Source organism: Brachyistius frenatus, unplaced genomic scaffold (assembly GCF_029030835.1).
Source record: "Brachyistius frenatus isolate BFR_SWC_R1_liver_20210118 unplaced genomic scaffold, ASM2903083v1 Contig_336, whole genome shotgun sequence".
NCBI classification, from domain to species: Eukaryota; Metazoa; Chordata; class Actinopteri; family Embiotocidae; genus Brachyistius; species Brachyistius frenatus.
The window spans coordinates 139,479-166,813 of record NW_027210935.1 but is presented as its reverse complement, the minus strand read 5'-3'; the positions used below and the strand labels follow the sequence as shown (position 1 = coordinate 166,813).

The 27,335-nt window shown below is 40.6% G+C and overlaps 1 protein-coding gene across 4 annotated transcripts in view; it reads right to left on the bottom strand.

The window, feature by feature from the left end:
* The window catches only part of ascc3 (activating signal cointegrator 1 complex subunit 3), a 150,418-nt gene extending 123,922 nt beyond the window's left edge, over nucleotides 1-26,496 (bottom strand). The window contains exons 1-5 of one of the 4 annotated variants that reach the window (XM_069723596.1): nucleotides 26,265-26,496; nucleotides 25,456-25,589; nucleotides 23,131-23,269; nucleotides 17,545-18,122; nucleotides 7,916-8,033 (exon numbers count right to left, since the gene is read on the bottom strand). In XM_069723596.1, coding sequence (XP_069579697.1) covers nucleotides 7,916-8,033; nucleotides 17,545-18,122; nucleotides 23,131-23,269; nucleotides 25,456-25,545 — 925 coding nt within the window. In that variant the 5' untranslated portion in view covers nucleotides 25,546-25,589; nucleotides 26,265-26,496. Of the gene's footprint in view, nucleotides 1-7,915; nucleotides 8,034-17,544; nucleotides 18,123-23,130; nucleotides 23,270-25,455; nucleotides 25,590-25,913; nucleotides 26,007-26,030; nucleotides 26,122-26,264 lie in introns of those variants that run through there. The other 3 variants (XM_069723598.1, XM_069723600.1, XM_069723599.1) reach the window with 3 other exon arrangements.
* Between the last annotated feature and the right edge of the window lie 839 nt (nucleotides 26,497-27,335).

The window sequence follows — 27,335 nt, the reverse complement described above, 5'->3', positions numbered from 1 at the left end:
CACAGATCACACCTTTTCTTACAGAACAGTACAGACTGAAGTCATGTTGAAGTTCAGATGGAGAATAGGTAAAAGAGGTGCAAGCTAGGGGAGGTGATGAGCTACATATTGAGGTTTGAACCAGTTGATGATTGAAATACAGTATATTCAAGTGTGTGAATGTGACTGTACTATCACCTCCAATATGCTCTGATTTATCAAACATCTGTCTCAAAGTTTCTTGATGAGTTTTTATAATTGTCTGCTGCATACAGCAGAGCCTCTATCAGCCATTGAAACATGGAGAGGAGCCACGCAGACAATCTGCTCTTTGATAAACACGCACGTGCCAAGCTGCAAACGGCAATTTAAAAGCTAATCAGCAAGAGACAGGCATTCCCACTAAATCCCACTCTTCCTGATGGTATGCAAATAGTGGAAAATTTAATCAGCCTTTTTTTTTTAACCCCTCCTGACTTTACCCTCAGTCGTCAAGGCAACACTAATCTCAAAAGCTGTCTGGCAAGTGAAATTTTTGACGCAGATCAGGAGTTCTTCAAAACATCAGCTGAAGTTTGAAACAGCGGATCCGACTGATGGGTTGTAACGATGCTTACGTGTTTGCATGTGTGTATTCGGTTTGTTTAGTCACACGGCGCTCGATTAAAGTTGATCTGTAGCGTCAAGCTGGATCACAGGTAGCATGTATTTTATGCAGATTTTTGTTTAATCTATCAAACCTGTCATCTGCCAGGTCAGAAGATTTCAACAATGAGGGAGAGTCAGCTATAATTCCAGTCCTTGCAGCACATGACAGATATTTCTCTTCTAATATCCAAGAAGGAAGAGTAACAGCTGATCCACAAACCTTTACACTCACTTTGTTCATTTAGTTCAGAGTACCTGACGACACAAAACTTTGCGGATGTTTCTGGTTGTTATGTTTGCTTACTTTTTCAGTGCTTAGAAATTACTTTCAAAGAATTTGGGATGCTGTGTAAAATGTAAATAAAAACAGAATGCAATAATTGAAAATCATATAAAACCATACTCTAAATACACCAAATACAACATATCAAATGTTGAAACTTGAGATATTTTATTGTCGGCAACACGTCTGAAAAAAGTTGGGACAGGATCATGTTCACCACTGAACTGCATCAGCTCTTCTTTTAACAACACTCTGTAAATGTTTAGGAACTGAGGAGACCAGTTTCTGGAGTTTTGAAAGTGAAATGTGGTCCCATTCTTGCCTGATAGAGGATTTCAGCTGCTCAAACGTTCAGGGTCTCCTTTGTTGTATTGATCATGTCCTGATGCTCCAGATGTTTTCAATGATTGACAGGTCTGGACTGCAGGAGGCCAGTTTATCAGCGGACTCTTCTACTACAGAGCCATGCTGTTGGAATACGTGCAGAAGAACTTTCAGGGTTTTTTTACCGTCCCATCTTGTTTGAGACATGTTGCTGCTATCAAATTCAAAATGAGCAGATATTTTTCATTAAAAAAAAAAAAAAACATTTTTAGTTTCAACATTTGATATGTTGTCTTTGGTCTGTTTGCAATCAAATATGAGTTTATGTGATTTGTAAATTATTGCATTCTGTATTTATTTACATTCACACAGCATCCCAACTTTTTTGGAAACGGGTTATATTAATATAATATATATATATATATATATATATATATATATATATATATATATATATATATATAAATATATGTTAAAACATTATCTGTTTATATATATATATATATATATATATATATATAACCAGATCCTTGCTGATTATTAATTGGATCCAATGAGAGAGTATCCTGTCTTTGGTGCAGAGATAAAACAAACATTATGATCTGCAGCTTCTCATTCAGTACAAAGTTAGGTTAACTTGCTTGAGAATAAAAGATCAACATGTCAGATGTTTCCGTGGCAACATAGGATTTAAGAATTTCAGTTGTATAAAGCTGCTGTTCAGCAGGCAGGTCACACTGCCTTTGTAGGTCAGTTACTGAACGTACAACTGAGCAGCAAAACAGGCAGTGGGGCCAAAGAATCGCTCTGTACCTCCACGCTCCCCGGTGGTACAATGGACATGTGAATCTAAACCACTGAACAATGTATTCAATAGAAAAATCATAGCAGGAAATATCAGCATCAACCTCTCAGTCAATGTAAATGTTACTCCACATAATGAGCTTCCATGTCATAACCTATGAGCAGCTTCCTGTGTTGATAAATCTCAACAACAAGAAACTACAACCCTGTTTCCAAAAAGGTTTGGACACTGTGTAAAATGTAAATAAAAAAGTAATACAGTGATTTGCAAATCATATAAACCCACATTTAATTGCACATAAACTTAAGACATCATATCAAATGTTAAAACTGACAAAGTCAGCTGCTCAACAGTTCAGGGTCTCCTTTGTTGTATTTTTCATGTCCTGATGCTCCAGATGTTTTCAATGATTGACAGGTCTGGACTGCAGGAGGCCAGTTTATCAGCGGACTCTTCTACTAGAGAACCATGCTGTTGGAATACGTGCAGAATGTGGTTGGACGTTGTTCTGCTGAAATAAACAAGACCTTCCCAGAAAGAGACGTTGTCTGGATGGCAGCATATGTTGCTCCAAAACCTGAATATATCATTCAGCATTAATGCTTCCTTCCAGATGTTCAAGCTACCCATGCCATGTGCACTAATGCATCCCTGTACCATCACAGATGCTGCCTTTTGAACTGAGCACTGATAACAAGCTGGATGGTCCCTCTCCTCTTTAACCTGGTGGATGCACCTTGTCCCTTGTGTTCAGAGATTTCTCCAGATTCTCTGAATCTTTTAATGATATTATGAGCCGTAGATGATGAAATCCACTAATTATTTGTAGTTTTACGTTGAGGAACATTATTCTTAGATTGTTGCACTATTTTCCCACACAGTCTTTCAGAGAGTGGTGAAGCTCTCCCCATCTTCACTGCTGAGAGACTCTCAGAAATACTCTTTTTTTTACCCAATCATGTTACTGATCTGTTGCCATGGTAACCTAATTAGTTGAGATGTTCCACCAGGTGTTTTTGTGCTACACAACTTTTCCAGTCTTTTATTGACCATGTCCCAACTTTTTAGAGATGTGTTGCTGCCATCAAATTCAAAATAAGAATATATTTGACATAAAACCATAAAATGTCTAAGTTTCAACATTTGATATGTTGTCTTTAATCTATTTTTAATTAAATATTTATGTCATTTGCAAATTATTGCATTGTTTTTATTCGCATATATATTATTATTATTGTTATTATTATTTGTAGTTGAGTTGTACTTTAAAGATGTTAAAAACAAAACTCCTAAATTCCTTTGAGAAGAGCATGTTACTATCAGTGTGTGAGCAAAGCAGATTAAGCAAAACTCCATCCTGCCTCTGAATGATTAAATATCACCAACTGATTTCATTAAGTGGAGTTCATCACCAGGTGACTGAGTTCTTTTGTCTCGGCTGCAGATGTGTTCACAGAGTTTTAAAAGGACCACCACAGTCTACACTGAACCTTTCACTGCCTAATGTTGCATCAATGATTAACCTGCTAAAGTAATGAGCACAGGCACCAGTCTACATTAATTAGTTCGTGTTCAGCATTAAAATCTATATTTAGGACCTGAGAATTTTAATGTACCTAAAAAAAAATTCAAGGATGAGTGTGCATGACTTAAAATAGTTGCAGGGATTATTCTGACAAAGCAGGAGCTCTCTCTTCTAATCTTCAGCCACTCTTTGATGCCTACCTTGCATATGGATCAGAAGACAGCTCTGGCAATGATAAATGATCCCCCCCCCCTTATCTCCCCACCAATATCTCCAGCTACTTACAGCTTCACTCTGCACATTAAAGAGAGGATACAGGAAGAATCCGTCTCCAGAGGACCACAAGGTACAGCCTGGGTTGAGGACGGAGGACGGCGTTTAAAAAAAAAAAAAAAAAACATGCAGCACGGAGGGCAGGTACATCAGAAGGAGGGCTGCTTCAGGACAGCACACTCTCAAGCCTACAACCTCACACAAAATCAAAGAAGCCAGCTTTAAGCCACCAGGAGACGCAGACAGCTACAGTAAAAATCAGTGCTTACATGGACCTCAGCAGCACCACTCACATGTTCCTCTATTACTGTGACATGATATTCTGTTATTTCTGTTAAAGCAGAATCACAGAGTCTGACTTCAGCCTGGTCTTCATCCCTCCTGCTAGATAACATTAAAGATGTGATAGAAATAATAAAGAAGTGAGTTGAAGTGAAAAGACTGAGCTCTCTCACCAGCATTCAGAAAACAGTAGCACAGCTCGGTAATATACTGGAAGTGAAGGGATGTAGAGGTGTAACTAAATATTAATGAATTAAATAAATTACTATTATTAGTTTCACAAAGATTTCTATATTCCAATTTACACTGGAAGGCCTGTATAAGAGATACGATTATGTTTAGAGTCACAATGGCTGATTTAAATCTCAAATAAAGGTACTAAATTGCATTTTTATTCCAAAAGTTTGCACATTTATTTTTGCACCGTTTTGCAGGTGATTTATTGAGTAACTGCGTCACTGATGTCAGGTACAAATCACTGTATTTAAATGAGCTGTTTGCTTCTGTTAAAGTGATTCCAGCCATTAAAAAAAAAAAAAAAGAACGACCACAAAAGGAAAAGGAAACTTTAGCCCATTGAAATTATGAAATATAAATATAACAAGAACAAAACTCTTCATAGGAGATTATCAGTGAGAAAGTCAATGCTGGGGGAAAAACAAAAAGATCAATAGATGAAATTAAGAGAAGATGACAAGATATTAGGCAGAAAAAAATGGCTAAATAATAAAACATGGTCAAATAAAAGAGGAGGACGGTGGATGAGATCCTCCAACAAACACTGAGCAGCAGGTCCAGAACTTTCTGTGATGAGCAGCTGACTTGGTTTCATTCAGTGGGAACATTATGAACTGTGAACTCTGAGGGACACATTCAGGACCTGAGACAGAGACACATTCAGGACCTGAGACAGAGACACATTCGGGACCTGAAACAGAGACGCATACATGACCTGGGACAGAGACACATTCGGGACCTGGGACAGAGACGCATTCGGGACCTGAGACAGAGACGCATTCGGGACCTGAGACAGAGACACATTCGGGACCTGAGACAGAGACACATTCGGGACCTGGGACAGAGACACATTAGGGACCTGAGACAGAGACACATTAGGGCCCTGGGACAGAGACGTATTCGGGCCCTGGGACAGAGACGTATTCAGGACCTGGGACAGAGACACATTCAGGACCTGGGACAGCTCCCCTGAAGAACAGGACTGATATCCCTGTAAATCATCATTCAGTTGATTCAATAAGTCTAAAATATCATCTCTGTACAGTTCATGTGATTTCACAGACAAACCTTCAGTAAATCAGACCTTCAGTGTTTTATTTAACAGTGAGGTCAGAATCTGGTGAATCTTGCATGATGCCTCTTTTAAATCTGGGTTTCGAACACAGACCTGTTGACCAGCAGTTACCCATTTGCACATCGAGTAGACGAAGAATGGCATCAACACTCGTTTGGTTGTAAACCTTTCTGTCCAAACAGGAGACTGCTTCTAAAAAAGAATCTCTGAACAACGTTGTGTGCACTTTTAAGTTGCTGCTCAACATCAGCCCATCTGCTGTCATGAGAATCAGCCGGTCACTGAAGCGTAATCCTGCACTGCACAACTACTGTGGTAAAAACTGATGGTCGTATTCAAAAGTAACTGAGCATTAAACTAAATCAGAGGATAGTACGTTTTATAACAGAGAATGGTTTTCATTTCTTGAAGGCTGCATGTTAATATTCATATTCTTGTTATTCATTACACTGGGCTGCTTATGATTTGCATGTTTTTCATATTTCAGTCTGTACTGTAGAGATGCTCTGACACCATAAAAAAAAAGTTGATTTGTTTTTTCAGTTTATTTATTTTTTGGTTTGACATAACAGTGATGTTATTACTCGTGTTCTTTTCAAAGTTCAGGTTGAAACACCCCTTTCATTAACTAATCTGATTTTTGTTGTTGTTTTATCTAAATTGGTATTGAGGATGGAGGAGTTTGTTGGTATTGTGACTACATTATCTGTGCCCATTCAAATAATGTGAACACATTCAGTTCATATTTGTCCAAAATACATTAAAATATACGTAATATTCCTATGTTTGGCCACCGATGTGATCAAACTACAGCAGGAGATCTGGGGGATTAACAATATGATCCAAAGAAACAACCATCAGCACCATTCACAGAAATTACTGGACTTTTAATGTCAATCCGATGTGCGTGGTCTTAACACGTGTCCACATTTGTGACTCATCATAACTCCTGATCGTTGACATAATAGTGTTAGGTGTGGTATCTATTAGAGCCGGAGCAGTGTCGTCTCTCCAGATGTGACAGATGAGGGCTGATGACAACATCAAACAATCAGTGCGATCCACAGAGATAAAGATCCTTGACGGCTTTGTTTTAGTCATCTTAAATAACAGACAACTTCTAATAAGCCCTGTTTCATCATTTCATACCCTAGCCCTCCTGCAGTGCAGACCTGTCACCCATTGAAAACATCTGGAGCATCAGGACATAAAAAATACAACAAAGGAGACCGTGAACTGTTGAGCAGCTGAAATCCTGTATCAGGCAAGAATGGGACCACATTTCACTTTCAAAACTCCAGAAACTGGTCTCCTCGGTTCCCAAATGTTTACAGAGTGTTGTAAAAAGAAGAAGTGATGCAGCACAGTGGTGATGACGCTATCCCAACTTATTTGAGACGTGTTGCTGAGCAGATGTTTTATAAAACAATAAAATATAAAATTTTCTACATTTGATATGTTGAAATATGAGTTTACATGATTTGCAATCATCGCATTCTGTTTTTATTTACATTTTGTTGTATATGCATATGTTCTCAGTATTCATCATAATATTTGGCTAAATTCTGGATTTCATTCTAAATTCATTACTGGAAGACAGTTAGTGACACTAATGAAACACTACATCTTAAGTTTTGTATCACTTGTGGTCAGAGTTTCCTTTCAAAGATTTAAAAAAAAATCAAAATAATCTATAAAGTGAAAGTTAAATATAATGATGTAACAGAGAAAATTCTTGCGAATGACCTACAATATGTCTTTATATGTTAATATGGGTTTATGCTGTTATCTGTAGTTATAAACCAATACAGCACACAAACAATGAGGAAATATTACCCGTGTCACTTCCATGTCATTTGGCCAGCATTCAAAATATTAAACAAATAAATCAAAACTTTCAACACAACAACTCATCAGGAAGCAAAACATCTGCGTCAGAGTTGCTTCTGCCAACTCAGCAACTTGGTCAAATTCTTTTTACCACAACTTTTCCCCTTTTGTACTTCATTATTTTGATTTAGACCAGCAATTCGACGATGAGATTTTACTTCTCACCATGTTTTGTAAAAAATTAAGGAAAACTAATCTTTTCAAATTCTATTTTCAGTTTTTTAAGATACTGAAGACTGCGAAGCCCAGATGTTCTGAAACATGAATTTCATGCGGCTACATTATGTGTTAAATACATTTTTAAAATAACAGTTTGAAAATACAGCAGCACTGCATAGGAACTATAAACCATTTAACACATGCCTTTCTGTAATTCTTGTAAACCTCGATAAAACCATATTTACCATCAGAGAGAAGAGTAATAAATACTGGATATAATCTTTATAACCAAACGAGTGACAACCTTCAGCTTCTTCTGGGTTTTTTTATCTACATAAATTCATATATGGTATTCATGGCTATTTCAAACAGCAATCACAAGCGTAGTTACCATGCTACCATGGAGACAACCTGGTTGCCATGGGGCTATCTCACCTGGTGGGTAGCCGGTCATGTCGGGTGGGATGGAGAGGAGGGAGTCGACGATGGCCGCCCTTCGCTGGAGGAGGGTGGAGATCATCTCCAGCCCTTCTGGGCCCAGCAGCTCGAACAGCTGGAGGGGGGGAGGAGGAAGGGAGTGGGGCGGGGGGAATCAGTAGCCAGAAATACAGCCATCTAAAAGAGCAGAACACATAGCACCATGTATACACATCCTATGGCTCAGCAACACCCACAAACACAGCACTACTGCCAAGGTTGAACACCTGGTAATTACCATCCGCCTGCTACAGAATCTGCGCCGCCGCTTAGCCTCACAAACATGGCCACCTGGCACTTAGCGAGTGACAGAAAAACAACAACAACAACAACAACAATTCCTGCACGCAGCAGCACATGATTGAAAGCATACAGAAGAAAAGGCTGCAGAGACAGTCATCAATATCAGTGTGAGAAGGAAGTGGAAGAGATGATAAAGCGTGTGCTTCCTAATTGGAAAATGGTGGTTGGAAGGCCTGGGGGGGTTAATGTGAGCCGGTAAAACAATGCAGTGCTCTCTCCTGTCTACCTTCAGGGCTGGCTGCAGGTAGAGGCATGGCTTGCTCTTTCAGTCCATCCTCCCCTGGGAAGGCAATACTCAGCACAGCAGGGAGCTAAAACAACAGATGCACTTTGATGTCAGGTTACCCGTCGTCTTTGTTCAGGCTATCTTTGTTTCCCTCGGTGGTCTCTTTCATATCTGTTCTAAACTTCTATCGGCCCCTGTGAATGTCTCGGTTTTATTCGAGCCAAGTGAGCTGGATGTCGGGAGCGGATCGGAGGTGCTGGGGGGGTAGCGGGTGGAGGTGGGGGCGGTTACACCTGCTCAAAGGGAATTTTTTTTTATGAACTCTCATGAATTGTGCCCTTGGACTTGACTGATTAGGTGTGGCTTCCACAGGGACCGAGAGGCAGACTCTATCCTTCAGATGGATTCTGTGCCGCGGCCGTCCTGCAGGCGAGCCCGCTGCTAAAGGATTAACTGTGTAATAACTCCACATCTGCAAGGCTACAGGTCAGCAGTGGAAGTGTCTGTGTCCTCTGCTGGTTCCTATTCAGCTCTCCACTCTTCAGCTGCTAAATGGATCGACTGAAGCAGGAAGGAACGGTGTGACCGCTGAGCACTGCCATCGTACACCAACACATTTTCAGCAGGAAAAATATGCACTTTGATTCATTATCAAGAGATATTGGATATAATTACTTTAATGATGACAATAGACTCGTATTTAAAAAAGACAGTTTTAGCCTCGAACATGCTTTAATATTTAGGTAGAAACATGTTTAGGTGGAAACAACGATGTACATCATACAACAAGTAGTTCTGACCCAGAGATCTGATTGGTCAAAAGTACATTTGGAACAAATCACAATGACAACACACCCTGCTCATCACTAGAAATATGACTCCACCTTCTCAATGGAAATATATAACTAGAATAGAATTTCATATAATATGTACTATAATGTAGTTTCTACTTGTTATAGTTCTATTAAATGACCCATTTGGTGAAGTCGGGTCTCTTTTGGTCCTTTTTGGTCGCTCCGAGCACCCGTACCGTAACACCACGGATAGTCACGCACTTACAATCCTAGCGGAGGCTAGCTGGACCGGTTTGGTTTGAACACATGACACGGAGCTAAAATGTTAAAAACACATGAGTCCATGGATATCTTTGTTCATCAGATATCTTTGTTCATCAGATATCTTTGTTCTTCAGATATCTTAGTTCTTCAGATATCTTTGTTCACCAGAAATCTTTGTTCATCAGATATCTTTGTTCCTCAGATATCTTTGTTCCAACCAGACTGAGCTCGCTGAGCAGTTTAGTGTTTCTATGTTCTGTATTTATTCAGTTGGAGACTAGAAATCCTCTCTGTTGCTAGGTGGTTGCTAAGGGTCCGACTACTTCTTGGAGTAGTAAACATTGCATACATTACATAAGAGTCGACTGACGTTACTGATTGTTTTCCAGTTCTTAGTCATAGCCATGTGTTGCCATGGAAACGAAGATCGCACAAACAAAAACGTTTATATTTTGAGAGCAAACTGCTCCACAATATGAACATATGTTGATTAGATGTTTTATTTAGTTGGTAACTTGTATAATCTTCAACTTCAGTGATGCTTATGGATCGCATCGTTAAAGCACACCCTCTCATAATATTGCTTCATTAAAAGTTTAAACTCTAAAAACATTGAAACTCATGGGAGACAATATAGAATTATATTAGAAGTAGCCATTCATTTTGATTTATTAGTTTTAGGTAATTCATGTTTTCTCTGCTCATCTACAGGTGATAATCAAGTGACTCCTGCAGTGTCTGAATGTCCCAATCTATTCAGAGTTCAGGGGGAAACTCTAATGAGGCTTTTGACCAAACGATCCAATGAATTTGATGTTGTATAGCAAATTTAATTGTAATTAAATTTATTTTGCAGCATCTCTGAAGAGTTAGTGTCTCTGCAATCACTGAGTTATATTTCTGAAGCCCACATTATTGGACTGTGAGTTCTCTCTAAAGAAGTCTGTTCAGTCACTGAACAGCTCAGTGATGGAGGCCGTTGCACTGCTGACATGCTGCATGAACTATGAAGCCAGCTTTACACAAGCTGTTGCTGCCAAACAAGATTCATGATGTTGTATTTATGTTTTTATTTATGGAGTCCGAAAGCCAGAGACCCACATCAAAACTTTTTTAGTAATCAAAGAGTTTGAAGATTTAGAAACATCTAAAGTTCTTGCATGTAAAATAAAGAACTATTTCAGGTTCTGCACTGTGTATAGGTCATCAATCAAACTGAACCTGATCAATGGTATTGATCCTGATAACTCCTCTGAACAAAGGTCAGATCTCCTGTAGTTGTTTCCTTCCATTGAAGCAGCGTTCAGGTGACTCATCACAGGCTCGTTCAGGTGAGTCCACCTGCAGGTATTGATCAGCTGATAGAACATTGATCAGCTGATAGAAACATTGATCAGCTGCCTCCAGTTTCCAGTATAACACTGCTGACTCAGCAGCACTGTGATGGTGGGAAACATCAGTGAAAGAGTCAGAAATCAGATTGTTATTCGGACAAAATCAGCCTCTGCGTACAGATAAAGTAACCTGCAGCTGAAACTAAACCTGCACAATCAGACCATGAGAAGATCAATACATTATCCTTTGTTCACTGAGACGGAGAAAAGCAGCTTCATTACAATTCCACAATTGACCAAGTAACGAGTGAAATGGTCCAATCTGCTGTTGTCCTCCGAGGAGAGACACTCAGGGTGGACAAAGACATCCAAGCAATTAACAATCTTTAGGGATGACTTGACTTTATGATGAAAACTGAGGAAGACGAGCGTTCCTGACAGACATGTTGACATCCTGCTGGGAGAACATGGGTCATCAGGTCTGAACCAACGGTGGAGGAGAGCTATTCAACAGCTGCCTTATTAGCATGAATGTCTAGTAGACAACAGTACAACTAAAGTATCCTGGTGCACTTATTTAAGATTTGTACCTCCAGTAAGGTGCACATGTGGAAGTGAGTTGTGTGTGCAGGACGACAGACCGGCAAACAAACTACACAGATAAATGAAGATGCTGCCTTTCCTCATTGAAGGAATACTTCTCCATTTCTGAACCTACAGTGGAAACCAACTAATGTATGCAACCAAATGACTCTCCGCTGCATTGTTTCCCTCCTGGACTCAGCGACCACCACAAAATGTCAGCGATCCAGGGTCAGCAGAGAGAAATAATAAGAAGCAGCTTCTCTCCATTGTTAGCGTTAATGGCACCGAGTTCAGAGCCTTTAAACTTTACTGTTGACTTTAGAGTCACACAGAGCTAGATGCACAGAGAGAGAGAGAGAGAGAGAGAGAAAGAGAGCTCGCACTCGCACACACACACACACACACACACACACACACACACAGCTCTACATCTAAAGATGTCAGTGGGAGAGTTGGCCTCCAAATGTCAGCTACGTGAGGAACATTGGAACCAATTGTAACCAGCTGAAGTTGTATAATTCTGCCTCTGTGGTGAATTGATGGAAAGGACAGACGTGCTGCTGAGGAGCTCTACAGAAAAGATAAAAGCCAGAGAGTGTGATGTGAGGAGGACAGAGAATGAAAGAGGGACAGAATGATGGAACACTTTCCTGAATCAGGAAGTAGGAATGTAAAGGGTGCCAAATAGCCGCCAGAGAGTCGAACAGGGTGAAACAACAAAGGTCTACAGCGAGCACCCTGATCTTGACCTTTATTTCCTTTCTGTCCATTCCCTTCACTGCACACGGGAGAATGAGGAGGCCGATCGAAACAGAAGGGGCAGCCTTCTTCTGAGCTTCTTTTAAATGTACCTTTATATACAGTGGTGTGAAAAAGTGTGTGCTCCCTTCCTGATTTCTTATTTTTTTGCATGTCTGTCACACTTAAATGTTTCAGATCATCAAACAAATTTAAATATTAGTCAAAGATAACACAAGTAAACACAAAATGCAGTTTTTAAATGAAAGTTTTTATTATTAAGGGAGAAAAAACAATCCAAACCCACATGGCCCTGTGTGAAAAAGTGTTTGCCCCTAAACCTAATAACTGGTTGGGCCACCCTTAGCAGCAACAACTGCAATCAAGCGTTTGTGATAACTTGCAATGAGTCTTTTCCAGCTGTGGAGGAATTTTGGCCCACTCATCTTTACAGAGTTGTTGTAATTCAGCCACATTGGAGGGTTTTCCAGCACCAACCTCCTTTTTAAGGTCATGCTACAGCATCTCAATAGATTCAGGTCAGGACTTTGACGAGGCCACTCCAAAGTCTTCATTTTGTTTTTCTTCATCCATTCAGAGGTGGACTTGCTGGTGTGTTTTGGATCATTGTCCTGCTGCAGAACCCAAGTTGGCTTCAGCTTGAGGTCACGAACAGATGGCCGGACGTTCTCCTTCAGGATGTTTCGGTAGACGGTAGAATTCATGGTTCCATTTATCACAGCAAGTCTTCCAGGTCCTGAAGCAGTAAAACAGCCCCAGACCATCACACTACCACCACCATGTTTTACTGTTGGTGTGAGGTTCTTGTTCTGAAACGCGGTGTTACTTTTACGCCAGATGTAACGGGACACACACCTTCCAAAAAGTTCAACTTTGGTCTCATCAGTCCACAGAGTATTTTCCCAAAAGTCTTGAGGATCATCAAGATGTTTTCTGGTAAAAATGAGACGAGCCTTAATGTTCTTTTTGCTCAGCGGTGGTTTTGGTCTTTGAACTCTGCCATGCAGCCATTTCTGCCGAGTCTCTTTCTTCTGGTGGAGTCATGAACACTGACCTGAACTGAGGCAAGTGAGGCCTGCAGTTCTTTGGATGTTGTTGTGGGGTCTTTTGTGACCTCTCGGATGAGTCGTCGCTGTGCTCTCGGGGTAATTTTGGTCGGCCGGCCACTCCTGGGAAGGTTCACCACTGTTCCATGTTTTCTCCATTTGTGGATAATGGTTCTCACTGTGGTTCTCTGGAGTCCCAAAGCTTTAGAAATGGCTTTAGAACCTTTTCCAGACTGATAGATCTCAATTACTTTCTTTCTCATTTGTTCCTGAATTTCTTTGGATCTCAGCATGATGTCTATCTTTTGAGGACCTTTTGGTCTACTTCACTTTGTCAGGCAGGTCCTATTGAAGTGATTTCTTGATTGAGAACAGGTGTGTTAGTAATCAGGCCTGGGTGTGGCAAGAGAAATTGAACTCAGGTGTGATAAACCACAGTTAAGTTATGTTTTAACAGGAGGGGGCAAACACTTTTTCACACAGGGCCATGTGGGTTTGGATTTTTTTTTTCTCCCTTAATAATAAAAACCTTCATTTAAAAACTGCATTTTGTGTTTACTTGTGTTATCTTTGACTAATATTTAAATTTGTTTGATGATCTGAAACATTTAAGTGTGACAGACATGCAAAAAAATTGGAAATCAGGAAGGGAGCAAACACTTTTTCACACCACTGTATCAGCTGCATTTAACCTGGAATCTCCTGAAAAACATCCACCTCCTCTGAAGTGTCATTTCAGAGCAGATGCAGATGTAAAGAACATTTTATCGATGGCTGCTTTTAATCACAACACCATACAAAACTAAACAAAACAACATCTTTCCTCCTTTATTTTCTCCAGCTTGAATGTATTAATGAAAGTTATATATACAGTCTCGCATATGGAAATTCTTTATGCTTCAGCACTTTAAGTCTAAATGTAATAATAGACAATACATCAAAGTGTCAAGTCCCAGCTTTAATTTATGGCCCTTTCAAACTAGACTCAAAAGTATCTGGGCACTTGGCTACGAATGTAAGCGTCTTGGACAGCTGGGTGCCAACATTGTCAACATGGGTTCAAACTCAGAAGAACACACACATGACTCCAAGTTGAGTGAGTTGAAAGTTGCCCTTCAGATTGAGGTGGAGTTATCCATCAATGTAAGGAGAACAGAGAAGAACAAATCTAATATCTATCAGCATAATATCAAAAGACATTTGTATGTCAGCTGTTTGAAGACCGCAAGCAGAATTTCACATTCATGTAGAAGTCATGTTGTTGGCTGCAGAAGAGGAGTGGCAGAAATCTGCCTTTCAAGCTTCAATCAATGACCAAAACCTGATTTGAACTTATTTGAAAGTCAGACTCTCACACCAACCTGCAAAACGGACACCAGCTCTATTTGTTGTTGTTTATCGGCCCTCATTCAGAGTTTCGAAGTGAAATCTCATACTTTTTATCTGATTTCGTGCTCAACACAGTGAAGGTGATTAATATGGGTGACAGCACTGCATTTAATTCATTTTTAGAATAAACTGGTTCTTTTTTTATTTTTGTATTATTATAAATAAAGCCGCCCACTGTTTTAATCACACCCTCAGTCATATGATATAGAAACTGAACAATCAGTAGCACTTCCTCAAAGCCTTCTTTAGTCTGACCATTTCTAATAACATCTGAATTTACAATAAATTACTCAGCATTTGGGGAAATTCAGTCACAGTAGATGTCTGTAATGCCTTCGAAGAGTGGATCAGCTGATCTTAACCTGACTGAGCTGCATTCCTTCCACTGAAGACCAGACTGAGGCAGAGAGGTGAAGCCGGCTGCCTCCAACAGCATCGCCACTAAAGACAGAAAGTGTCTGCGGCTCCGAGACTTCAGACAGACACAGACTCATAAAACGTTACAATAAATATCAAATATGACGATTTAGTTTGACTTTGTGTGTATCTGTCCATCTACCTTCCAGCACCTACAGCTCAGGCACTGTATGTTAAAAGACTTTAACTCCCACTCTATTCTTTCAATATGGACTGAAACCTAGTAGTAACTATACGGAGCTGCATTATGCAAATAAATCAAATCTATAAAGTTGAATCTGTGAAGGTGTAGATACTGAAATCCATATAAAACAAGTTCTTAGAAATGCACTTGATAACAAATACTAACTTGTGTTTGTTTATATTTCCTTTCCTTTTTTTTTTTTTTTTTATTAGCTTGAAGTCATTGACTTTAACAACACAAAATAACTCAAAATAAAGATGATATCAAAATGACCCCAGTATGAACATGATCTCCCCTCATCTCACTATCCACTGAAATGTAGAGAAATAAAGTTCTGTCCTAAAAGTTGCCCTCTTATTTTATGTATGCAAGTTGAGTTGCTAATATTTCCAAAAGGGCCTTCATGACCAAAGAAGGTCAAATCTATGCAGGAAGTTGGGAATGTCTAAAAAGGTCTATCTGTAAAGGTCAAGGATGACTTGGTGTAACAGCCGGGACATCTGGATCAAAACTAAAAGGACTGCTGCTGAAGGTCAAGGTTACAGAATCAATAAGTACCTGAAGAGATTAAATGTACCACTGGGACAAAACTTCATGTCACATAAATACCATGAGAGCCGACTTCTGATTTTGAGGTTCAGGTTGTAATGAGAACAGAGCTGCGTGTTGCTGTCAGGTCTCAATCACAAGAAGGAATGACATCTTAAACTTCATGTTTTCCATCAGCACTGAAGCCGTTTTCAACTGAGCCTTTGTACAAGCGGCCACACAAACAACGTACCCGATTGATAAACTAATTAATGGTAACAGGAAAAAAGTGACAGAGACCTTAGTTGGCTAAGGAGTAAATCATACGGCGTTAATATAACGAATAAAATCAAAAATAAACAACTATAGAAGAGAAAGAAAGCAAGAACTGCAAGAGCATGCAATTAATATACAGAAAAATATTCAGCCAAAATGATTTGTCATTTTTGGGTACATCTCTAATCAGAGGCAACTCCAGCTTTCTGTGGCGGCCAAGACAGTCAGTCCCTGTTTCAAAGTCAAAGTCAACTTTATTGTCAATTCACCATAAGACATACAGAGATATCGAAATATTGTTTCTCACGGTGTGCAAAAATAAAAAGATAAGACAAGAAAAGTATAAATATAGCTCCATTTATGCTTTTAATTTTTTTTATTTTTTTAATATAATTATTTTTTTTCCAATTTGAGTTCATGTTAACATAAGATATCCTTGTTAACTATATTATATAGATAGATTTTGGTCCACTGAGGTTACAGACTGTAACACTGTCGGCCTACAGGTGATGGATCGTCATCAGACAGGTATTCCACAAGTCTGGATGTGTCCTGAATATTTCTCCTGCCAACACACAGTGAACCTCTACATCGGATAAGTGTTGCTCCTCAAGCTGGATTTATGGTCTGTAGGTAGATCAGGTAGCATCGGGCCCCCCGGCCACCCCACACCTTTCCAGTGTCTGACAGGGCGTATCTGTGTCACCCATTTTCTGCAGCACACACACCAACTTTACAGCCCTGAACGACCGGCTGTGTGCAGGTGACAGAAGAACCGACATCGTATTCTCTCTAGCTCTCTTTTTCTATTTTTCACTTTTCGTGTGAGAAAACCCGATGAAACACTCTCAGCGTCCGCCTGCATGGACCCCCCTAACCTCTTTAACCACCTGCTTTTCACTCTGTGTGGCAGGTCGGATCAACTACGAACACATTTTGATTCCATTACGGTCAGAGAGCGTGACTTAAGTTTTTTGAGACAATAACCCAGACTGTTGTGCTATTTAACTCAGACAAGTCTTTCTGCTTTGAATGGTTAAAGTGTGTTTCTGTGACACGGACCATGTGTCTGAGTCACATCTGATACAGCTTCACCCGTTCTCCAACTAAAACCAGGACCATGGTGGAGTTTCCACTGGATGTGTTAAATAATTCAATCAAAATGGTATTTCAGACTTAATGTCTAAGGTACTAAAAATCCTGATCATCAGCTCTATATCAGTGGAATTGATTGTGTATTTAAGTAGGGTTAATGTACTAATATACTTATTAAAATGTATTGGTCAAATTGTTGTTAACAAACCTACATTCTTGCATAAACTCTGTAAATTCACCAGAAGTATTTTCTTTGTGTCAGTTAGTTTAAAGATAAAACAGGTGGAGAGCTGCACTAAGCAACTTTGATCTTATTTAATCTGTGTAACCTCCAAAGAGACATTTATCAGACACAGTATTCACACGTCAGACCGTATTGACACGTACCTCATTCTGCAGCTCGTCGTCGCTCCGGTGTGACGCCAACATCTCGAACAGGGAGGTGCACAGCTCCTCGGGGTTGGATGAGATCATGTTGCCTCCGTTCAGATACTTCTCCACCTCTGTTCTAAGGATGGATTCCTGTCCAGAGCTCAGAGAGCTCCCTGAGCCGGGAACATCCTCCTCACCGGACACCTTCCTCCCGCTCTGCTGGTTGTTGAAGAAGTTGATAAAGTCGAGGCCGGCGCCGTCGTCGTGGACCTCCGGGCCGGGCAGGTCCTCCAGCGGGTCCAGAGTGTAGGAGTCGTACGAGAAGACGATGTTGCGTCCGAAAGCAGCGGCTCGTTGGGGGTTGTGACGGGAGTGCTGGGTTCGGATGAAGTCTTCGGTTCGGGAGTCACCGAGCGGAGCCACCAGCCGAGTCACACAGGCGCAGGAGGCTTCGGCTGCAGATGAAGGAAACGGACCGAACATCTGTTTGATGGCCCGCGTCTCCTCGGTGCCCACATGGTCTTTGTTGTGGAAGGTCTCAAACAGAAAGACGGCAGCGCTTTCAATGGCCTCCTGACCGTGTTCGGTCCCCACTGTGGAACAAAACACAACACACAAACCTCTGTCAGTGGTTTCTACAGCCAGAGGCAGACTGAAGGGATATTCAAACTCTGGCCCGTGGACCGGACACTGCCTGGTTAAAATTTTCCAATGGCCAGCATCTGAATACTGGCTACTGTTTTCACCTCAACAAATATGGATATGGATCTGCTGATTGTTACATAAACAGGCCCCAACTGATTTAATATGTTCATCTTGTATGTTGCTGTCTGATATTGATACCGTAACAGGGATGCGGATGAAAATTTTATCCAAACCGTGTTTCCAAAAAGGTGATGACGCTGTGTAAAATGTAAATAAAAACAGAATGTGATGATTTGCAAATCACATAAACCCATATTTAATTGAAAACAGACCATATCAAATGTTGAAACTGAGAATTTTTTTGTTTTATGAAAAATATATGGTTATTTTGAATTTGATGGCAGCAACACGTTTCAAAAAAGTTGGGACAGGATCAACAAAACACTGGACAAGTTGTGTAAAGATAAAACAAATAAAAAAAAAAACACCTCGTGGAAAATCTCAACTAATTAGGTTACCGGGCAACAGACCATTATTGGGTATTAAAAAGAGCATTTCAGAGAGGCACAGTACTTCAGCAGTGAAGATGGGGAGAGGTTTAATCTAAAAATAATGTTCCTCAATGTAAAATTACAAAGAATTTAGGGTTTTCATCATCTGCGGTTCATAACATCATAAAAAGATTACTGGCTAAAGAGGAGAGGGACCATCCAGCTTGTTATCAGCTCAGTTCTAAAGCCAGCATCTGTGATGGTACAGGGATGCATTAGTGCACATGGCATGGGTAGCTTGAACATCTGGAAGGAAGCATTAATGCTGAATGATATATTCAGGTTTTGGAGCAACATATGCTGCCATCCAGACAACGTCTCTTTCAGGGAAGGTCTTGTTTATTTCAGCAGAACAACATCCAACCACATTCTGCACGTATTCCAACAGCATGGTTCTCTAGTAGAAGAGTCCGCTGATAAACTGGCCTCCTGCAGTCCAGACCTGTCAATCATTGAAAACATCTGGCATGAAAAATACAATAAAGGAGACCCTGAACTGTTGAGCAGCTGAAATCCTCTATCAGGCAAGAATGGGACCACATTTCACTTTCGAAACTCCAGAAACTGGTCTCCTCAGTTCCTAAACCATACAGAGTGTTGTAAAAATAAGTGATGCAACACATGACCCTGTCACAACTTTTGTGAGACGTGTTGCTGCCATCAAATTCAAAATAAGCATATATTTTTCATAAAACAATACATTTCTCAGTTTCAACATTTGAAATGTAGTATTTAGTCTATCTACAATAAAATATGGGTTTATAAGATTTACAAATCATTGCTTCCTGTTATTATTTACATTTCACACAGCGTCCAACTTTTTTGGAAATGAGGTTATATCTATTAACTTTCAGAGTTATTTGTATCCATTAATTGAAATAATATTCTGTGCGGCCCTCTTGGTATTGAGTTTGAACAGCTCTCCCCTACAGAAACCTTTCCATGCAACCTCCCTCTCAGTTTTACCTTAACTGAGAGTTTTGCTTTAGACCAGTAGTGAAAGAAGTGTTCAGTTCATACACTTTGTTGGAAAGTCACTAAGTACATTTACTCAAATACTGGAAATGAGAAATTTCTAGCTGAAGGGACAATTAAAATGGATGTACTGGTCATCATTTTAATGATGATGATTATTAGGATTGCTGCAATGATCACCTTCACCCTTTCTATTATCATTAGTAGTACCCGGGTAGCAGTACTGTTTTATATGGTTATTAAATCAGAACTGTGCAGTATTTCTAGCTACAGAAAAAAAAGAAAAGAAAGAACTGCAGCTCTGCGCGGTACAGATAGCAGCATCGACTCGCTCTTTAAGGCTCCTGCACCTCATTTACATTATATTCCAAACAATTCAGGCTTAACCAGAAGTGCACTTAACAAAAAGGAATACAAAGTAATGGTCCAATTATAGGAAGAAGTGTCAGAGGGACAGTGGAAGAATAGAGTGAGGAAGGTTGAGAGGAGGAGGAAAACAGATGAAAAGGATTTAAACCAATTAAAATGGTCTAAAAGCCTCAGACTTGTTGCTGCCCGTAGCCGAGCAGAGCGGTTACCTTCATCCTCTCAACAGTCGACTCAAGAGCAACTTTTTATTTGGATCCAGTTGCACAGATTGAGGACAACACACAAAGCAGCGGCGAGCATTTAACAAACACTGGTAGTCTGCACTCGTGATTGAGAAGCAAAAATACTCCCATGACCGAAGAGAAAAGAAAACCAACTGCCAGCTCAATGACTGATCCGTGAGGTTTAGCCAGCAAGTGAAGTTGTCGAAAGGCTCAACCCTTGAAATGCTTCAGAAAGTCTACGTCGATGAAGCAAAGAGCCGGCGAGGTGTTTCCAGAGATGTTTTCTTTTCTGAGGGGCAGAATGTCACCGAAGAAGGCGCGTCAGGTCAGGAGACACCAGGTGGGTTTGCTTTGGTTGTGTCACCGTGAATCCGTCCCCCAGAGTCAGACTGTCAACAGAGTTCCACCGGGACCTTCTGAGGCGTCTGAGGGGAAACATTCGGTGCAGACCACCTGACCTGTGGCGCCATAGCAACAAGCTTCTCCCAACACGACCATTGACAGCTGTAGCTTGATTCCCAAAGAATATAAGAATTTTGGGGAGCAAGCCATATATTAGACATACTGACAATCTTTTGTCAATACTCAGGTTAATACCCGTTTTATATATACACACACATCAGTATGTGTGTGTATATATAAAACAGGTATAATCTGCCACCTCTTCGACATTAATTGATCATTTCAACTAGTAGTCGTGAATTTGACACTCACCACCTCTGTTGAGGCTTCCTACAACTTTCCGAATACATGTTTTATACTGAATAGCAATCGATTTCAAACTGACCCAGAACAAAAGTAAACACAGAAAGTAGGTCATCTGTATATGCTTCAAAATCCAACATGACGTGGCAGCTTGGTATGATGCAATTCATTTTGGTAATTTCACTTGTTTTCCTGCTGCTATGTGAAACATTTTAGGTCTGTCTTTCATATATTCTTTGAGGAGATCCAAGCAGAAATGGTGATTCATACATGAGCTTCGACAAGGACCCATTCAACCTTCAACTAGTCATCCTCATCCTTAAGCTCTTGATCCAGTGTATGCGTACAGTGGGCATTTTCTCTGTAAGAAGGATCTGTAAGCCTTCTTCAGACCTCTTCTTGAACCCTGCTCTCCATGCAGGAACTGCAGTACAGAGCTGTGGATGCATTTGGAGGCAAATTCATTGACTTCTACAGTCAATTTGAGGGAATTGGTGGGATTTTGAATTAAACATCAAACTCCACATTTCCAGACATGTAAATGTGTTGTTCATTGAGCAAAACCATTTATAATCTAATTTGTTGTCTGTCAACAATGAGGGTTTTTCCTCGGCACTAGTTGGTTGTAAATGGTCTTCATTTACTAATAGCTCGTTCATTCGCAGCGAGTGGGAGAAATCACCTGAACCTCTGTCAAACTGGGAATTTCCCACTTGGAAAGTCGGAGGTTTTAGAGAGCTCGGAGAAGTCATCGTGACCTCAGTCGCCATGGCAACGTTTGTGGTGAAAAGAAGAGGTACACATCCTCAGCGCAAAAATAAGTCAATTCATGGTGAATTTAGGTCATACTAGTTAGAGCAGGATGTTGTGCCGTTAAACAAGACTAATTCCAGTTATATTGACAGACAACAACAAGTGGTAAAAGCGTAACAGACGTTACTGTGTTGCCGTTACTTTGCTGTTTTAAATGTTATCTGCTAAAAATGACAGAAGAAATGTATTGTACAAATAATAAAGATCTTCTGAACTCCACTTCATCCCTGTGATGGCCTACATGGGTGATGACGAGGTTGTTTGTCACTCTTCTGTATTCAGACAGCAAACAGAGCAGATTTCTACCGCGTTGCCTCTTTGTTGTTATCATATCAACGCTCTCAGGAAGACGGAGGTTACAAAATGGGAACTTTCCCACTTCCTAGGTGCCTGAATGCACCATTGGCACCTTTTTAAATGAGTGGTCTTCAAAGAGCTTTCCAGTGTTTGCCTCCCATTCACCCAACAGAGCTGCCATCAGGAGAAACTTTGGATTCAGTGTTGTGCCCAAGGACACTTTGTAATGTGGACCGGAGGCACCGGGGACCGAACCGCCAACATTATAATCAGTGAGCAACACCCTGGGCCACAGTCACCCCAATATGTCACTTATTTATCTCTTTGCCAGACACTTGATGTTCAGTAAATGACATCATGGACAGCAGGCAACTGATATTCCTTGCATGGATTAATAAAGTCCAACTGGTATTATGTTTTAAATTTATTTATTTATTTTTAAGAAAATTCACTTGTAAATGAGTTATGCTGTTAAATACCGAGGACAAATGATGAGTTTATTATATGACTATTTAGGTTTAATACAGATTTAGGGCAACATCAGTAGTCACTGGATAAGTTGCAGGTATATCAGACTCAAAACTCACCATTCAACAACCTGACATCATACTGTCCCTGTAGCTACAATTCAGTTTTACTTATGAGCTTCATGTTGGAGAAACACTGGGACAATGTCTCTGCTCTCTCTGTGCGTTTCATTAAGGATGGGGCCAAAGTAAAGTGTATGTGTGGGAACACTGCTGAATGTTTCATGGAATTAAGGTGAGCTGTTATTTTAATTGGACAATTTATTAAAGCCAGGGAAAAGGCTTACTGATGTCTAATCCAGCAAAGACAAAGAAAAAAAACAATAACAATCATTTCAATGGCTGGTTAGTGTGTCATCACTTTAAGATAAGCAGTCAAAAGAACAGACAAAAGCACTCTTGTTACTTCTGACAGTGTTGTCATCAGTGTAACACAAACACATGGAAATAGATTGGGAGACTTTACAATGGATTTGAGGCTGAGGAGTTAATTACCGATGTGTTTGGCTGCCTGGAGGAGGCTCTTCAGCTCCTGACTGGCAGCTTTGTCCTGATGCTCGCTGCAGAAATGGACGATCTTCTGCCACGTCAGGCCCTCTCTGGCAAACAGCTGCTGTCTCTTCAGACGCTTGGCCTGACACGAGTCACGGAGAGAAATGCAGTTAGACTTGGAGACAGAGACCAGAAGCATCACAGGTGTCTCTCATGGACCACGCACCCTCCAGCGCACTTCTTCACTGGTGCCGCCGTTTGATTGATTTTCTTCAGGTTTTTAACATCCCATCTTGAAAATAAAACTGTGACAACAATAGATCTTATAGTTCCTGCTGCATCCACTCGCAAACAATGTGATGCAAACACATTGAAGGCTGCTGATTGGTCATTGCGGGATCAACATTTCTGGCACTGAATCATGATGTCAGCAATGTTTGATTTCAGCTAGCGAATCTTACGTGTTAGCAAGCAACCTAGAAATGAACAAACAAAAACAATTGAACATTTATGAGGCTTTTAAAAAAAGAAACATGACAGCGTGCCTTGACTTTTACTGCACGTTTCTGTGGGATATTGATACAGCCGACTATCTAGTATGTTGCAGACTATTGTTAAACTGGCTGTTGTGGCCGGCCTTTCAAAATTTGTGGTAGACAAATCCGGGTTTTGTGTCGGAAACTTTTGAGCAAAAAAAAGTAAGAATCAATAACTCATTGATCCTCAGTCGTGCTCTGCACATGTAGTTCCTCATGCATCCTCAGTCGTTTTGAAGAAATCGGGGTTAATAAACTTTTCTTCTCTCTCATGAGAGCAGTGCGATATTAAATCTGAGACTTCAGGTTCTGAAATCAGGAGAAGCATTAACACAGTGACTCCAATATAATCAGCATCTCTTCTACAACTAAGCATTTTAACGAGAGCTGGGAGGAAATCTCAGGGTGACTTCTGCCGTCTTTTCCCTGGAGAAGCACTTTTTCTGCTGAGAGGGTTTAACTGGAGCTGAGGCAGGTAAACGTGTACGGCTGAACACCGGAGAAGAAACTGACCCAGTTACATATTCACATGTAACCTCTTTTCCATGTAGCTGGATCGGTTTCTGTCCAGACTCATATCATATCATATCATATCATATCATATATGTAGTGAAAACTTTGAAGGAATTTGTCCAACAAATCTGATTGTGATAGGACCAAAAGTTGCCGCCATGACAACAGACAATGCTTCAAATCTGGATGTTGCTGCAGAGAAGCAGCAGATGCTTCTCACACACACACACACACACACACACACACACACACACACACACACACACACACACACACACACACACACACACACACACGATCTCAGTTTAGATCAGACACACATTCAGGACCTGAAAACATGTGGAAGGTGGTCACAGTCTGTCCTTCTGTCAATCAGTGATGGACAAAAACAGGATGAAGGTGACCTTTGACCTTTTGGATATAAAATGTAATCAATTCATCCTTTTGTCCTGCCAGACATTTGTCTGGAATTTTGACATAATTAGTTTTTAAATTCCAGATTTATGCCCACAAATGTGTTTCGGGAGGTCACAATGACCTTTGACCCCCAAATTTTAATTCAGATTTAATTTCTCTTTCTTTCTACTTCTATTTGCAATTGAGGACTTATAAATTATTGAGTCAGTACTGTTCCTCAGCAGGATCATGTCCATCCCTGGACAGTCTGAGTGAGGGTAACGGGTTTAATGAAGAGTGCAACGGTTGGTCAGCCTCTGTGATCTATTCTTCACGGACATGTTTCACGGTGTGACATGGAGACACGTGATGGAGGAGGCAGACTGCTGACTTTAAGAAACTGCTCATGGTGTTATGTTCATTAAAAAAGACTCGGGAGAAAAGCAAGTGCGTTTTGTAGCCCGATCCCATGAAGGTGATAACAGGTATCACATCCAGTGGACATACGAGTAGATTAAATCATGCTGCTTCATTAAGGATGAATCTCAGTGGCTGACATATTATTGCCTGGTATGAAGATGAACTTATTGTTATTGGTCTGAAAATAAAACTTGAGCCATTAACTGAGACTCCGGCCCACAAATACAGAGCGGAGAAGTGTAGGAAGACGTGTTGCAGACATGCATCCTCTTCCCCTGCAGTCACCTCAGACATAAGAAACTCACCCCATTAAGAGTGAACTGTTATGAACTCACCTCTAATTGTATGTAACCTGATTCTAATGAGCTATGTCTATCTTAAACCGAGTTGAAACTTTGAGGCTGAGCTCAACCGGCTGAACCTGTTCACATCAGCAGCAGGTTGGAGCAGGAGCGGGACTCACCTTCAGATCACAGAGCTCCTCGGTCCAGTCTTCCTTCTTGCTGACGTTGGAGAAGGAGCGCAGGGCCCCGGTGAGCCTCGGAGGAGACATGGCTGTCTTTCCCGTCTTCCACTCACTGCTCCTCCTGCTTCAGTCTGCACTGACAGACAAACAAATAGTAAACGTTCATGGCAGTATGGTTTTTACACTGTACAGCTTCTCAATGGTTCAGCACACCTCTTACTAAACACACACCGAACTCCATTTAAAAAAACCCTGTCAATTTGAAGCATCCTTTCCTAAACGAGAATCACACACATAAAGTTGGACCTTATCAACCAAAGGAACGTATAGTGAGGGTCTTTTGACATCGGCATTACAATGAGCCCCATAACACTCACACAGCTAATAGTTTATCTCACTGTAACCTACAAAGAAGTTTGAGAGGAATTAGGACACGTGACCAAATGGTGAGGTACCTGAGCACCGACAGGTGAATGGAGGTTACGCCGAACTGAACACGTTTCACTTTAGACCCTGAATGATCTCCTAAAAGTCAACATATTAGTGATGATACAACGTTAGCTGTTCTGTACTGACCCACGCGGCCGCGACAACATTGGTTTCCTCGTGAGAACTTTGAACTCCGCAGCAGAATGAAAGAAGTCCACTCGTGTTGTGGAGGTGTGTGTGCTGTTAGCTGCTGTTAGCAGAATGGCTGCCTCCTCTCTCAACCACATATTTCTTCGGCCCCGTTAAGCCTCTGAATATGAGATGATTTATGACCAATTCAAAGTATATTGGCTGCATTCAGAACAAACAGACGATACCTGAGAAGCTGTACCTTCAAAGTACCGAGAGGACGAGCACTCGGGCGCGTGAGTGGCCTACCGGCGCCTGTCAACACAAGCTGCGTTGGCGCGAGGAATTATGGGTAGTGGAGTTTAAACGACATATATTTGTGAAGCAGGAAGGCTAAGAGGACTACATTACCCACTCTACGAAATACCACGTTACACAAGGTTCGCTTTTTTTTAATTTTTTATCGAAACTAGCTTCCCCCGAAACCTCTTTCGGCGGAGTCGGTAACGGAAATAAAACAGGCTACGCTGCAGCCGCTGGAATTAACCGGGTGAAACAAAAAAACACGTTTTGTGGCGAAGCCTGTTCCGTGTTTGTGGAGTTGTTTGCTGCATCCAAGGGCGTTTTGTACGTCCACAAAACAGCTAACTCCACCCACGAGCCCGTGCGCCCCGGTGTACATAACGAGCGAACCGCAGAAAATGATGAGTTTATTATAAAACGAAACTTTCTCTACTGATAAATTATTTTTCATACACTGCATGTGCATTCAAAGAACATAAAACAAACAAAACTACACATCGATGCATTGAAAATATTTTTAGTGTGTATACCTATGTCCATTTATTTAATTTTAAATGTTTGTGTTTAGATAACTGAGCAAACAAATATAAGAACCTCTACAGCATAGTTTTGAACTGCAACAAACGTAAAAAAAACTGTGTGACAAGTGCAGCGCAGTAGATCTTATCTCACAGACAATCACGCTGTTCTGGTTCATGTGTGCAGCAGAACAAAGGCAAGATGGATCAAGTGGAACATATATAATGGGGTGTGATAAATAAAAACCATTGTCAGCCAGTCTCATGACTGGTCTCATTACTTTGAAGCAGGAGTGTCATTTTCAACAGTTAAATAAAAAGGAGATAATGTTTGATTCAACACGACTTCAGTTACATCATCTGCGTTTCACACGAATGGTGATGTCACATCTTAAAATGTGACAGCAGCAGAGGCTTTTGAATAAAATATGAAAGACTGAGTTGCTTTTTTTTTAAATTATTTTGTTTGCTTTTGTTCTGCGTTGTTTAAGTTGGAAA